At 43.4% G+C, this 17,073-nt stretch overlaps 1 protein-coding gene across 1 annotated transcript in view; it reads right to left on the reverse strand.

The window, feature by feature from the left end:
- LOC117519237 (protein sel-1 homolog 3) overlaps positions 1-17,073 on the reverse strand; it is a 66,676-nt gene that overhangs the window by 31,691 nt on the left and 17,912 nt on the right. The window contains 5 exon segments of the mRNA XM_034180556.1: positions 9,038-9,217; positions 9,303-9,508; positions 9,732-9,867; positions 10,056-10,196; positions 10,295-10,418. Of these exon segments, the coding sequence (XP_034036447.1) occupies positions 9,038-9,217; positions 9,303-9,508; positions 9,732-9,867; positions 10,056-10,196; positions 10,295-10,418 (787 nt within the window).

The following is a 17,073-nucleotide window of genomic DNA, read 5'->3' on the forward strand; positions in this document are numbered from 1 at the left end:
GTCCACATTACAGCCTCCTGTTACAGAGTCCAAACTACAGCTTCCTGTTACATAGTCCAAACTACACCCTTCTGTTACAGAGTCCAAACTACAGCCTCCTGTAACACAGTCCAAACTACAACTTTCTGTTAGGGAGTCCAAACTACAGCTTCCTGTTACAGAGTCCAAACTACAGCCTTCTGTTACAGAGTCCAAACTACAGCTTCCTGTTACAGAGTCCAAACTACAGCTTCCTGTTAGGTTGTCCAAACTACAGCCTCCTGTTACAGAGTTCACATTACAGCCTCCTGTTACAGTCAGGGAGTCCAAACTACAGCCTCCTGTTACAGAGTCCACATTACAGCCTCCTGTTACAGAGTCGAAACTACAGCCTCCTGTTACAGAGTCCAAACTGCAGCCTCCTGTTACAGAGTCCAAACTACAGCCTCCTGTTACAGAGTCTACATTACAGCCTCCTGTTACAGAGTCCAAACTACAGCTTCCTGTTACAGAGTCCAAACTACAGCTTCCTGTAAGGGCGTCCAAATGACAGCCTCCACTTACAGAGTCCACATTACAGCCTCATGTTACAGAGTCCAAACTACAGCTTCCTGTTACAGAGTCCAAACTACAGCTTCCTGTTAGGGAGTCCAAACGACAGCCTCCTGTTACAGAGTCCACATTACAGCCTCCTGTTACAGAGTCCAAACTACAACTTCCTGTTACAAGGTTCAAACTACAGCCTCCTTTTACAGAGTCCAAACTACAGCCTCCTGTTACAGAGTCCAAACTACAGCTTCCTGTAAGGGAGTCCAAATGACAGCCTCCACTTACAGAGTCCATATTACAGCCTCATGTTACAGAGTCCAAACTACAGCCTCCTGTTACAGAGTCCAAACTACAGCTTCCTGTTACAGTGTCCAAACTACAGCCTCCTGTTAGGGAGTCCAAACGACAGCCTCCTGTTACAGAGTCCTCATTACAGCTTCCTGTTACAGAGTCCTCATTACAGCCTCCAGTTACAGAGTTCACATTACAGCATCCTGTTACAGAGTCAGGGAGTCCAAACTACGGCCTCCTGCTAGGGAGTCCAAAGTACAGCCTCCTGTTACAGAGTCCACATTACAGCCTCCTGTTACAGAGTCCAAACTACAGCTTCCTGTTACAGAGTCCAAACTACAACCTTCTGTTACAGAGTCCAAACTGCAGCCTCCTGTTACAGAGTCCAAGCTACAGCTTCCTGTTAGGGAGTCCAAACTACAGCCTCCTGTTACAGAGTACACATTACAGCCTCCTGTTACAGAGTCCAAACTACAGATTCCTGTTACAGGGTCCAAACTACAGCCTCCTGTTACAGTGTCCAAACTACAGCCTCCTGTTAGAGAGTCCAAACTACAGCTTCCTGTTAGAGAGTCCAAACTACAGCTTCCTGTTACAGAGTCCAAACTACAGCCTTCTGTTACAGAGTCCAAACTGCAGCCTCCTGTTACAGAGTCCAAACTACAGCTTCCTGTTAGGGAGTCCAAACTACAGCTTCCTGTTAGGGAGTCCAAACTACAGCTTCCTGTTAGGGAGTCCAAACTACAGCCTTCTATTACAGAGTCCACATTACAGCTTACTGTTACACAGTCCCAACTACAGCCTCCTGTTACAGAGTCCAAATTATAGCTTCCTGTTACAGAGTCCAAACTACAGCCTCCTGTTACAGAGTCCAAACTGCATTCTCCTGTTACAGATTCCAAACTACAGCTTCCTGTTACAGAGTCCACACTACAGCTTCCTGTTCCAGAGTCCACACTACAGCTTCCTGTTACACAGTCCAAACTACAGTCTTCTGTTACAGAGTCCAAATTACAGCTTTCTGTTACAGAGTCCACACTACAGCTTCCTGTTACAGAGTCCAAACTACAGTCTTCTGTTACAGAGTCCAAATTACAGCTTCCTTTTACAGAGTCCAAACTACAACTTCCTGTTACAGGGTTCAAACTACAGCCTCCTGTTACAGAGTCCAAACTACAGCCTCCTGTTACAGAGTCCACATTACAGCTTCCTGTTACAGAGTCCTCATTACAGCCTCCAGTTACAGAGTTCACATTACAGCATCCTGTTACAGAGTCAGGGAGTCCAAACTACAGCCTCCTGCTAGGGAGTCCAAAGTACAGCCTCCTGTTACAGAGTCCACATTACAGCCTCCTGTTACAGAGTCCAAACTACAGCTTCCTGTTACATAGTCCAAACTACAACCTTCTGTTACAGAGTCCAAACTGCAGCCTCCTGTTACAGAGTCCAAACTACAGCTTCCTGTTAGGTAGTCCAAACGACAGCCTCCTGTTACAGAGTCCACATTACAGCTTCCTGTTACAGAGTCCTCATTACAGCCTCCAGTTACAGAGTTCACATTACAGCATCCTGTTACAGAGTCAGGGAGTCCAAACTACAGCCTCCTGCTAGGGAGTCCAAAGTACAGCCTCCTGTTACAGAGTCCACATTACAGCCTCCTGTTACAGAGTCCAAACTACAGCTTCCTGTTACATAGTCCAAACAACAACCTTCTGTTACAGAGTCCAAACTGCAGCCTCCTGTTACAGAGTCCAAACTACAGCTTCCTGTTAGGGAGTCCAAACTACAGCCTTCTGTTACAGAGAACACATTACAACCTCCTGTTACAGAGTCCAAACTACAGCTTCCTGTTACAGGGTCCAAACTACAGCCTCCTGTAACAGAGTCCAAACTACAGCTTCCTGTTAGAGAGTCCAAACTACAGCTTCCTGTTACAGAGTCCAAACTGCAGCCTCCTGTTACAGAGTCCAAACTACAGCTTCCTGTTAGGGAGTCCAAACTACAGCCTACTGTTACAGAGTACACATTACAGCCTCCTGTTACAGAGTCCAAACTACAGCTTCCTGTTACAGGGTCCAAACTACAGCCTCCTGTTACAGAGTTCAAACTACAGCCTCCTGTAACAGAGTCCAAACTACAGCTTCCTGTTACAGATTCCAAACTACAGCTTCCTGTTACAGAGTCCACACTACAGCTTCCTGTTCCAGAGTCCACACTACAGCTTCCTGTTACACAGTCCAAACTACAGTCTTCTGTTACAGTGTCCAAATTACAGCTTTCTGTTACAGAGTCCAAACTACAGCTTCCTGTTACAGAGACCAAACTACAGTCTCCTGTTACAGAGTCAAACTACAGCTTCCTGTTACAGAGTCCAAACTACAGCTTCCTGTTACACACTCCAAACTACAGTCTTCTGTTACAGAGTCCAAATTACAGCTTCCTGTTACAGAGTCCACACTACAGCTTCCTGTTACACAGTCCAAACTACAGCCTCCTGTTACAGAGTCCAAATTACAGCTTCCTGTTACAGAGTCCACATTACAGCTTCCTGTTACACAGTCCAAACTACAGCCTCCTGTTACAGAGTCCAAATTACAGCTTCTTGTTACAGAGTCCACACTACAGCTTCCTGTTACAGAGTCCAAACTACAGCCTCCTGTTACAGAGTCTGAACTACAGCTTCCTGTTACAGAGTCCAAACTACAGCCTCCTGTTACAGAGTCTGAACTACAGCTTCCTGTTACAGAGTCCAAACTACAGCCTCCTGTTACAGAGTCCAAACTACAGCTTCCTGTTACAGAGTCCAAACTACAGTCTCCTGTTACAGAGTCCAAACTACAGTGTCCTGCATCCTCAAGTCCTGTGCCGAGACCACTACAGCACCCAAGCTCTGTTTAGAGATTGCTGAAGCCCCTCCTGTCTCCAAGGCAGCTGGTGGCCAATGCACCTCTCAAGAATCTATTCCCCTCTGAAGCAATTGAGACCTTTCAAGCACGTAGATAGATAGATAGATAGATAGATAGATAGATAGATAGATAGATAGATAGATAGATAGATAGATAGATAGATAGATAGATAGATAGATAGATAGATAGATAGATAGATAGATAGATAGATAGATAGATAGATAGATAGATAGATAGATAGATAGATAGATAGATAGATAGATAGATAGATAGATAGATAGATAGATAGATATAGCAGTTTATCAGTTTAGCATAATAAAAGTTAACATTTTAGTTAACAGATTAGCGGTTATTGAGGCTAACTTTTAGGTTAGCTGTGTCCACCACTGGTAACTATACCCAAATACGACATGTTACAACTGTTACCCCATCCGACATTCACCGACATTCGGCTGCTGGTGTGAAAGCTGCCTCGATCGCGCCATTCGGCCACGATTCAACATGGCCGATGATTTTGCGCAGCTCCTTGGCTGCGGCATGATATGTCTGACCTGCATATGACATTCCATGAGAATGTTGCAAGCACGATTAGATGGCAGCGCGACTTCATCTTGCCTGCCATTCAAATGGGTTTCTGGCACGAGCGGCACACAAATGTAGAGTGCATGTGCTATGCCCGAATAGATGTGGTGACTGCTGTATGAGGCATTCGAGTGCAGGTTCAATTTTCCAAGAGTGCCATTCGAATCCTCCTTCGTGAGCCATTCTGCCTCAATCATGTTATGTGTGAAGGGGCCCTTATGATGAACAGGTTTACTTTCATGCCATCGACATCCTAACTAGCTAAGCAGTACCTATGATGGGTGGCTTTGGTTGAGTGTTAGAAATTGTGACCATATTATTGTCTCAGCAACAGTGGATAATGATGGACTATTCACGTGTTATGGAGCTAACATCAGCTAAGCTACAATTCCTGCTCATACTTTAACATCATTAACATAAATAACATGAACATTTCACTCAATGGAAATATACTGAAACACACACGTCTAAGATGGCAACAAGCCATTTCATGACAGATATTTGAAATAAGATACTCAGAAAGAAATTCACTCGCTAATGTTAGTCTTTAGCATTGAGTTTTGTAATGATAATATTTTGAATTGTTAAATGCATGGCAAATCACTGCTTAAGGCACTTGGCCCAGTTTGAAAATAAACTTAAAACAACAGCACTACTTTGTGTTTATTGGTGAATCGCAAACCAGCTTTAGGGCCCCTTCACACATAACACGACTGAAGCCGACTAGCGCACAAAGGAGGAATTGCATGCCATTCGTGAACATCAGAGCTGCCTCCAACGCCTCGTACACCTGTCGCTACAATTATTCGTGCACACCAGCAGCCAAAAGACAGAGAGTGCCCTGTGAGAGCCCATTCGATCTCTCTCGCTGCAGGTGTCAGCCAAATTCCAGGTGACACACACAAACATCCAACACCACTCGCTTGGCATTTATAAAATGTGTGGTCATTCACGCTGTTAGCATGAAAACAGTGAGCAGATGATCACTGTGGAGCTGGATGTGAAATTTGTCTAAGTGCCCCCATGAGTATGGCGTTGCAAAAAGCAACACAGATGTGGTGTGCATGTGTATCGCACGTGTGTTTGTGTCTCTCCTCCCAAAACACATGTGGTGCACGTGTGTTTCACATGCCCCAACACACACACTTGCATAAAATTCTGATATGTATGTACAGACATGATCAAATGGGGACCGGACAGCCACATCTGAGCGCACACAGCACAACGAGTCACCTCCCAGCTGATCGCTGGCCAGAGGTAAAGAGGTAAAAAAAAGGCTTTATCAAAAATCACAAGCAATGGTACAGAGAGCAGAGAGCAGTCAGCGGGGCCATGGTACAGATAGTCAAGAGGCAGGCTGGACAGGGAACGTGGCCACCGACAGCAGTTGAGAGCTCTAGTTCTGGACGTCATGGCTGGGGAACACATACCGTGTTTGGATGGATATGGGCTCACAACTGTCCACTGTGACGCGCATGTGTCTGGTTGCTGTCCTCACATGGACATACATAAAAACATATATCACTGTTGCGACCGGCTGCAGTGAGTGAGCACACGGCAGGCACATTGACAGGCTGTCCCTGGTGAAACGGACCGTCAGATCATAACACGCAGCAGGCGATCTGAATGTCACATCACCCACGTGAGCTCTGTTCCACATGACGCAGTGTCTGTCCTGTGGCATGCCGTTCACAGGACACGCGTTTCAGGCTGGATACTCGCAGGGCCGGCTGGACACGCCGGGCCAGCAGATGTGGACATGATAAGAGTGCTTCATTCACATTTATTTGTTCATATACATTTCTTCATTCATTTTACACTCTTGTTATAGGACAGTGATGGTAGCGCAGTGGTAAAGTTTCTGTCTGTTAATCACAGCTTTTGTAAATTGCAGATTCAAATCCCACGGGTGGCATGTATTTTTTATTTTTATTTTTTTCCACAGCAGCTGCGCAATGTGGTTCCACATTGCACAGCTGCTGTGGAACAGTCATATATAACTAACTTTATACAAATGTTGGCTAATGACTGGACCTTGGGCTATAACTGTAAAATGTAGTTACTTTTCTCAAAATGGAAATGACAGAATCTAGAAACTTAATGAATTATTTTACCTTCTGCATTTAACATGTATAGAAGTTTTTTTCTGATGCAGATGAATGAAGATAAAAGTTTGTTGGTTGTTTGAGTTGGAAACTACTGGGAACAGACTGAATCTATGCATGCCATTGGAATCATTGTGGTGGTGCATAAATCAGCCAAGGAAAAACTGTAATGTGTAAAAAAATAAATAAATAAAAATTAAGCACACTGTTGGAATCAACGCATCAGTGTGGTAGTTTTAGGCCATAAATAAACTACAGCCCTCACAGAGTGCATACCAATGTCAAGGAAAAACAGATAACTCTGGAACTACAGGACATAGAAAACATTTCAGCACACAGAGCTTAAAGGCTATAAAGACAAGAGCACTCTCTTCTGCAAAATGAGCCAGGGAAATATGCAATGTCCACTTGCTAAATATTGACATCTTTATTCTTCACCGGGGCAAAGCCAGGTGAAGCTCTGCTAGTAATTTAACAACTGCATGGATAACAATGGAACAAATAATTGCCTCATTTATATATTTCAAGAAGAAATGAGAGCTAACTAAACCAGGTATTTTGTTACTTTAAAAATTGTGCTGCTATCTTTATTTTCTCTATTTATCAGATAACTACAGTCACATTTTTAATTTGCAATTTAAGATCCAACTTTCCACCTTTTATCTGCTCTCCAAAGTTGTTGGATAGCAGTTATGTCCCTGTTTGCATGTGATAACAGTGTTCACACATGGGTACCTGTGTTGAATGATCCTTCTGCACTTTGACTTTATGTTTGTAGTATGTATCTCAAAGCTCTAAAAATAAACTTGATGACAATATTCCATCAGTAACTGTATAACTATTTCTGCCAAAACTATTTCATCCATCCATCCATCCATCTATAAGAGTGTTCCATGATGCATAACACAAAATCACCGGCGCACATACAAAATGTCCTTGTAACTATCTGATCCACCCTGCTCAGAGTGCCGCTCTCACTGGAGTGACATCTCTACTATTATGGAACTGTGGGATAGCTCGCGCCCACAGATTGAGCTCGCCGGACTACTTTCGCCACCCTGCTCAGCGTGCCGCTCTCGTTGGAGCAACAACACCCAGAATGTGTCTCTTTGTCCCAGATAAATCTCTTTCAGTGTAGCTTCTTGTTCTGACTTTAACACGAAGTTAACACCCAAGTCTTTCATCGCCAACTGTAAATGGTCATCAAAACATTCCAATCGTATCTTTCTGACATCTTCGCATCAAACTCCATCGTGTCAGTGTTATGTGCTTGAGCAATAACAGGTGAAGTTGCGCATAAACTTTAAGTTTCTTAAATATTTATTACGGCCACTCTTAAAACTTCATTTATCTTTATCATTTTATTACTGGTAAATTTTAGAATTAATTTAGATGAGATATACTCATTATTTCACAGGAATATATCATAATTATCTGGGAACTACTTTTTGCGCAGGAATTCATCAAGCACATCGGCCGGGGGCACGTACTAACACAGAATACCCAGAAACTGGATAGTTGTTCAGCTATGATGAAAGCATCCACTTTTAGCTTGCCATAAGCTAAGCTAGTGGCGCTGGTGAGAGTGTGTATCTGATCTTAACATAACTGCTTTCCAAAATGGCAAACCCACAAAATGTCCTTGTATCTGGCTCAACTATCTGATCCTTTTATAAGCTAACTAATTGATAAAAACCATGTAATATTTTTATAGCTGTCTGACTAAAAAAACAAAGTAAACAAGTCCCTTCACCTGCTCACTTGTTTGCACTCGGGGTCACCACAGCAAGCCCAAGGTGGATCTGCATGTTGAATTGGCTCAAATATTACGCTGGATGCCCTTTCTGACACAACTCCACATTACATGGAGAAATGTGGCAGGGGTGGGATTTGAACCAGGAGCCTTCCACACCAAAACCAAGTGCACTAACCACTTGGCCATGATGGAACACTGAGTTATTGTGTGACACTACACTATATTGCAGACAAACACAAACACTATAAGATTTTTACATAACAACCTTGAACACAACATGAGCAGACACCTGCTAATAGCTGCCTACTTCACTTTGCAGCCAAGCACATAGACACTGATTCAAGACAGGCTAAGGACCAGCCACATGGAGGCCAGCTTAGGCACAGAAATAAAATTCAGTGTAGGAAGGAGATCTGGGCTCTTTGTTCTAGGTGTAGCATGTGATCTGGTCCAAGACCCCAGCGTTGTTAGATGACTCTCTGTATCAAGGTTTAAACTTTTTTCAATACAACATCTAAATTTTGAAGTCCGTTTCCTGTCCAATACTTTTTAAGATCACTTACCACAGTAAAAGAACCTAACACATCCATCTTCTTAACCCACTCATTCCAGTTCAGGGTCACAGGGACAACAAGCAGAGTACACCCTATTTCAAGTGCTAACAATAGAGTACCAATATAAATCATTATTATTTTACAGTTTAGTTAAGACCGATGAACAAAACGTTGAACACAACATGAGCAGACACCCGCTAATAGCTGCCTACTTCACTTTTCAGCCAAGCACATAGACACTGATTCAAGAAAAATCATTATTATTTTACAGTTCAGTTAAGACCAATGAAATATATTTATGTTATATAAACATACCTCAGTTTTATGTATGTGCAAAAGGTCAACACTGGTTTGTGCTCCAACGTTGGAATAGTAGCTATATGCCATGTCAAAGTCTTTTGGGAAGCCATCAATCCCTTGTGTGTGCTTGTATCCCACATGCATCAAAGCAAAACGGTTATCACCCACAGCACCAATCAAACTGTAGATAACACCCTGAAAAACATGAATCACTTATGTCAGATATTCTTACAGCGGTGATTAAGAAGATACAATGCAACAAAGTATTTATTCACTCTACCTGTTGATAATCCACAGAGCGTGCCAAGCCGCCAAAGTGGATCGTGGCCAGCAAGAGAGACGGTTGGTGATTTCCAAAGCAAGAGGATGCTTGGAGTAGAGTTATTAATTTGTTTGTGATTTGCATTTCTGTCTGATCCACAGTTAATATTCTATCTACAGCTTGTTTGAACAAAATATTTCTGAGGTTCTTTATTCCCCAGGATCCTACAGAAAATAAGGGGGAATGGTGAAATTATGAACAACAATGTGAATTGTACAAATCCTTTATACGTGTGTGTGTGTGTGTGTGTGTGTGTGTGTGTGTGTGTGTGTGTGTGTGTGTGTGTGTGTGTGTGTGTGTGTGTGTGTGTGTGTGTGTGTGTGTGTGTGTGTGTGTGTGTGTGTGTGTGTGTGTGTGTTCAATACAAAGAAGTGAAATTTACAAGACCTGTCCTAATTTCCTTCTCTTTTCCTCGTAAGAAACGGAAAAGTGTGCTGAACTTAAGCTGTGTTCTCCATGACCATGTCATTCTGCAGATATTCTCTCCAAACTGAGAGCACAGTTTTACGAACGGTTGAACACAATAACCTGAAATAAAATATAAAACATAATTTGTCAGCAGCTGTCTTCAGTTTGATGTACCCTGTATTTAAGTGAAATGTGTTTGCTGTACTGTCACACAAAATGAGATCCCTATACAGCTGGTATTTGATTCACTGATCCCTGCAGGTTAGCAGCATCATGGCTGTGAGGAACTTGTCAAACTAATATTTCATCTTTGTTGATTGGTGGTTGAAAGTAACTCTCAGTTACTACTTGACGAAAAGTTACTGTAAATGCTTTCATTTCTTGACAATTTTGGTGAGTCTTGAGATTCTGTAAGATTGTCCTGGGGTAAAGTGGATTTTCCACCTGGAACATGATATAACATCATATTTCAAGACAATGTGTTCAAGAATTAACAGAAACACCACCATCAATGCAACTGCAAAATAATTTATGCACTGTACCTTCTCATTTCCAAGACGATAGTATTTAACAGGTCCAAAATATCCATGGATGGTTGGCATGTACCTTCCTCCTCCGATCACAAAGTATCCATCAGTGTCATCATAACGGATAGGTTCATCTAATCTATTAGATGTTCAACACCACACAATGCGCTCATCTTCAATGACTGTGCTAACAAACACATTAATCATTAAATGGCCATGTTTAGTCACAGCACTTGGCATTGCATAGCTACAACAAAGATAATGGTCCATGAACACGTGTTACATACAGGGAAATGGGTGGCTGTCTTAGGGTAATTGCAGCATTCTTGGCTGTACTGGTGATGTTGATCTTGTGAAAATGGAAGCATGTGTGACACTTTCATCATACATTCTATCTGATACTGATTCATAATTCTCAAACAACTGCCTCAGTAGCCATTTTTTTTTCCAGTGTTGTCCAATGCCAATGCTGGCTACAAACCCTTGATGGGACTACAACAGTATGCCGATCTCTGCCTAAAATGTCACTCCCTTCAACCACAAATGATAGCCAACTACTTGAGGTCCTGAAGTCCATTGGCTTTGGTGCTTATCCCAGCATAATATAGTGTGAAGCAAATGAGGATCTACAACTATCCCTGTATGGGACACCACTCCATTGCTAGTTCCTTCCCCAGCCAGGGCTGGTGCCCAGTTACAGCTGGGTGGCCTGGAAAAATACAGACTAATTATCTTGAGTGCCACGTAGTATGGATTTCTTTGTGCAAATGGAGTTATTCAAGAAACATGGGAGAATAGTGGCTTAGTCTTAGAGGCAGATTATTCAGCTAACAAGGCTCATCTCTAAGCGTGGCACTAATTTCGTGAAGTTCAAATTTAGCCAAAATAGCCTGGGGTGATTTGTGTACGAGGTACTACGAGGACAAACCAGGATGTTAGAGGCATGTTAGTGGTGAGTACGAGGCTGTTAGAAGCCCATTATCCAAGTACCTGAAGACAGGCTACGTGCAACAGAGCAGGTTCCGCTCTTAGAAAGCCCTTGTAGCCTTTACATCTGTTTCCTGCAATTCCTTCAGAAGAACATCATAATGTCCATGCAGTGGCCTATGCTGGATCCGTTGTGTGACACAGCACCTCTTCTTCTTTTCTCTTTTCCTTTTTTGTTCTTCTTGCTTCTTCATCTCCTTCTGCAGCAAAAGACCATCAGCAGCCAAATTGTAAATGATGTTCTGCAAGGTAATCTTGACCTTTCTCTGATGTGACAACATCTTGAATGGATGTTGTGAATTGATAACCCCCACTTCATATAGGGACCATGTCTGGGAGGGGTGGAAGGTTGGTCCAAACCTATGCCTAAACGCGCCCCAATGTGGTGCTACATGGAGCTACGTGGTGCTACAGGGCTCATACTTGGCTCTTCATGGATCATACGAGGCTGTATGATCCACAGATCATACAGCTGACAGATTTATACGTGGCTCATTAAGCCTCAGTCCCAACAAATAATAAAGCCATGAATAATAAGCCACGTATGGATTTGTCAGTGATTATTTGAATAATGATCCACGTATAAATTGATCACGTATCTGCTATGAAGAAGCCTCTATGTGCCTCTAAGTACCTCGCATGTGCCAGGTATCAGCCTCTATTTGGCCATGACTGACCTGCCATTTGAGCCCCGCCCAGCCTTGAATGGCTCGTGTCGCCACATATGATCCATATCAAGCCACATATGATCCATGTAGCACCATGTAACGTGACATTGGTGTACATTTAGGCATGAATTTGGTCCAAACCTCCAGCCCTCCCAGACTTGGTCCCTTTAAAGTGTGGGTTTTCAATTCACAACATCCATTCAAGATGCTGTCACATTTTTTTAAACGCAGTCCAAAGAAGATGCTCCTGCACAGTACCGCTGGTGTGCACATCCGTGCACCAAAAAAGCTGGGACGGGGCAACAAAATACTGGGAAAGTTGATGAATGCTCAAAGAACACCTGTTTGAAACATTCCACACGTGAATAGGTTAAATGGACACAGGTGAGTGTCATGACTGGGTATAAAAGGAGCATCCCCAAAATGCTCAGCTGTTCACAATAAAAGATGGGGTGACGAACTGTGTGAAAAAATAGTCCAACAGTTTAAGAACAATGTTTCTAAACATTCAATTGCAAGAAATTTAGGGATTCCATCATCTACAGTCCATAATATAATCAGAAGATTCAGAGAAGCTGGAGAACTTTCTATACATAAGTGGCAAGGCCAGGGGTGGGCAATCATGATTCATGTGCCATGAAGGGCCGAGACGCTGCAGGTTTTCCTTACTACCAATCACCTCAGCAGGTGATTTCATTAACAATCAGGTGTTTATGTTTAGGGGAGAAGCTCATCAGCAAACCACCTGCTGAGGTAATTGGTTGCAAGGAAAACCTGCACTGTGTGGGACCTCACTGCCCACCCCTGGGCAAGGCCAAAAACCAACACTGAATGCCCATGACCTTCAATTCCTCTGCAGGCACTGCTTTAAAACTGACATCATTGTGTAAAGGATCTTACCATGTGGGCTCAGAAACACTTCAGAAAACCATTGTCAGTTAACACAGTTCGTCGCTATATCTACAAGTACAAGTTAAAACTCTACCATGCAAAGTGAAAGCCATACATCAACAACATCCAGAAATGCCACCGCCTTCTCTGGGCCAGAGCTCATTTGAAATGGACAGACGCAAAGTGGAAAAGTGTGCTGTGGTCTGATGAGTCCACATTTCAAATTGTTTTTTGAAATCATGGACACTGTGTCCTCTGGACAAAAGAGGAAAAAGACCATCCAGATTGTTACCATCGCAAAGTTCAAAAGCCAGCATCTCTGATGGTATGGGGGTGTGTTATTGCCCATGGCATGGGCAGCTTACACATTTGTGATGACACCATCAATGCTGAAAGGTACATCCAGGTTTTGGAGCAACACATGCTGCCATCAAAGCAACGTCTTTTTCAGGGACGTCCCTGCTTATATCAGCAAGACTTTACCAAGCCACATTCTGTACGTGTTACAACAGCGTGGCTTCATAGTAAAAGAGTGCAGGTACTCGACTGGCCTGCCTGCAGTCCAGACCTGTCACCCATTGAAAATGTGTGCCGAATTATGAAGCACAAAATACGACAAAGGAGACCCCGGACTGTTGAACAACTGAAGTTGTACATCAAGCAAGAGTGAGAAAGAATTCCACCTACAAAGCTTCAACACATTAATGTACTCAGTTCCCAAATGCTTACTGAGTGTTGTTAGAAGGAAATGTGATGTAACACAGTGGTAAACATACCACTGTCCCAGCTTTTTTGAAACGTGTTGCAGGCATCCATTTCAAAATGAGCAAATATTTGCACAAAAACAATAAAGTTTATCAGTCTGAACATTAAATATCTTGTCTTTGTGGTGTATTCAATTGAATATAGGTTGAAGAGGATTTGAAAATCATTGCATTCTGTTTTTAATTACATTTTACACAACGTCCCAACTTCATTGGAATTGGGGTTGTATCATAAACATACTTTTATAGCTGCTTATAAGAAGGAATGAACATGCAAGCCAAGCCATTACAATATGAACATTACAAATAAATACCTTTTAGGTTGATTCAAATACCTTCTCCACCTCAGCACACGAGAGAGAGGAGAAAAGCTCCAAATGAAACGGTCCTCTGTGATTCCAGAAGTGATTAGAGGTGTTTTCAGCATCCAAACTCTGACAGAAAATGATTAATCCGCTACAAAATAATTATTTTATATACAGTGTCCGGCACACAAAGTAGGTGGGATTGTAGTGCGCAAGACGGCAAAGCCAAAATAGCCTGATCTGTCCTCGTAGCCGCCAGGTGCTCAGATAATGGGCTTTTAACAGCCTCGACCTCACTACAAACATGCCTCTAAAATCCTCGTTTGTCCTCGTAGTACCTCATACACAAACTGCCTCAAGCTGTTGTTGCTAAATTTTGAACTTCTTGAAATTAGTGCCATGCTCAGAGATGAGCCGAATATTCTGCCTCTAAGAGCCTCTCAGAGCCACTATTGTTGAATAACTGGACTCGTACCAAAAAAACATGCTACGTGGCTCATTATTCATTGTTCATTATTCGGTGGAACCAGGGCTTTATCCGAATAATCACTGAAATTTCTGACAAATCCATACGTGGCTCATTATTCATGGCTTTATTATTTAGTCTGACCAGGGCTTAAGATACTGTAGAGTAAGGTACACTTTATCAATTCCAGTTCAAAAATGTGTCCTCTGCATTAACTCATCCTAAGGGCCGCTTCACACATAACATGAATGAAGCCAACACCTCGTACAACTGTTGCTACACGTATTTGCGTACACCAGCAGATGAAAGACAGAGAGTGCCCTGTGAGAGCCCATTCAATCCCTTTCGTGGCAGGTGTCGGCCAAATTCGAAGTGTTACACATGAACATCCAACACCGCTTGCTTGGCACTTAGAAAATGTGTGGCCATTCGTGCTGTTAGCATGAAAACAGTGAGCAGATGATCACTTTCGAGCTGGATGTGAAATCTGTCTAAGTGCCCCCACGAGTGTGGCGTTGCAAAAAGCAACACACCTGTGGCCTGCATGTGTATGGCACATGTGCACTTGTGTCATCCCCCTCCCGCTCCCCGCCCCAAAACCCATGTGGCGTATGCGTGTTCCCCCCCTCCCCCCACCCCAGCATGCCACGTGTTGGGGGCACACTTGCATAAAATGCTGATATGTATGCACAGACATGATCAAATGGGGGCCGGATAGCTATGTCTGAGCGCACACAGCACAGCGAGCCGCCTCCCAGCTGCTGACCAGAGACTCACTGACAGCTACAGTACTCAGTGCACATGACATGTCACATTAAAAACACAGAGACCACAGCCAGAACAGGTATATTAATAAATACTACACTACCTACATACACAATTACATAACAAATAACTTAACAAATAACACCCACACTGACAGGCTGCCCCAGGTTAAACGGACCATCACATCATAACACGCAGTGGGCGATCTGAATGTCACGTCACCCACGTGAGCTCTGTTCCACATGACGCAGTGTCTGTCCTGTGGCGCGTCCTTCACAGGACACGCGGGCCAGCAGATGTGTACATGATAAGAGCACACTGCTTCATTCATGTGATGTCATGACTGTACGTCTATGACCATGGGTCATCTACAGAGGAACAGACGGTTTGTACTTGTATTGTCCACTCGATAAGAGTGATTGAATAAAATACAGTGTTTTTTTATGGTGTGTGGTTTTATTTTGTTTTCTCCAAAGCAGAGGCACGATGTGATGCAACATGTTCCAGGTGTTGTTTTTTTCCCCTCCACAACAGGGGCAATTATGGCACTTTTTTTCACTGTAATTAAAGACTTCCTCTTGATCTACATCCTCTAATTTCTCGTTTTTTAAAATAAGTTTAACTCCTTGTTGATTTAAGGTATTTTATGCTCCTTTTATAGGACAGTGATGGTAGTGCAGCGGTAAAGTTTCTTTCTGTAATCAGAGCTTTAGTAAACTGCAGGTTCAAATCCCGCGGGTGGCATGTATTTTTTATTTTTCCTTTTTTTCCACAGCAGCTATGCAATGTGGTTCAACACGCTCCAGCTGCTTGCACTATGTTCACGCCTGCTCAACTGTGTGCCCCTCCCGACATTGGCTCGATGTTTTCATGGTTCACTCATTCGGACTGTTTCACAGTGATTCGCCCTGATTCCTATTTATTCGTGCTATGTGTGAAGGGGCCCTAATGTGAAGTTAAACACAATCTGACCACGGAAACCAGTGCAGCACCCACTTCACTCCTGCCTGCAACCACTGCTTCAGTCAAGGATCTAATGAGTGTGTTTTGATGGTGGGAGCAAACCTGATTTTCTCGATGAAACCCATGTAGACATAGGGACAATATACAAACACCACACAGAATGCTGTAACATACAGTAGTGTTCAGAATAATAGTAGTGCTATGTGACTAAAAAGATTAATCCAGGTTTTGAGTATATGTCTTATTGTTACATGGGAAACAAGGTACCAGTAGATTTAGTAGATTCTCACAAATCCAACAAGACCAAGCATTCATGATATGCACACTCTTAAGGCTATGAAATTGGGCGATTAGTAAAAAAAGTAGAAAAGGGGGTGTTCACAATAATAGTATTGTGGCATTCAGTGTTGTGTGGGCCGCTGAAGAGGAGGTACTGCTGGCCCACCACCACCAGATGGCGCCCTGCTTGAAGTGCGGGCTTCAAGCACGAGAGGGCGTCATAGCAACCGGGAGTGACAGCTGTCACTCATCCACATCACCACCACCATAAAGGCCGGACTGCAACTCCACCTCCCCGTCGAGAAATCAGCTACCTTGGAGGTAATTTTCTTTGCTGTATTTAACGCTGACTAATAGTCTGAACTTCTTTGCAGCCGTTTTCCTGTGGTGTTGCCTTATCTGTGGGATTGGCATTTGGTGTGATCAGCGACGGCTTCGCTTCACACTCCAACCAGATAAGTGATTAGACAGGAGCTGCACGAGTGTGTGACTGGAGGTGGAGGTGCTCCCTCCTTACAGAACACAGACTGTGGGATTACTGAGTGTGCGTACTCACACTCACCTGTGCTGTTTCTGTTCTCTGCCAGCAGTACCAGGTCTGACAGCTGGAGACGGTGACCACCTAGGGACCCAGGACTTGGTGGCTCCGGTGTTCTTCAGATCCGTTGGCGGTGAGGGCCGTGTGGGATCCGGCTCGGTTCTGGAC

The sequence above is a fragment of the Thalassophryne amazonica genome, chromosome 10 (assembly GCF_902500255.1).
Source record: "Thalassophryne amazonica chromosome 10, fThaAma1.1, whole genome shotgun sequence".
Taxonomy (NCBI): Eukaryota; Metazoa; Chordata; class Actinopteri; order Batrachoidiformes; family Batrachoididae; genus Thalassophryne; species Thalassophryne amazonica.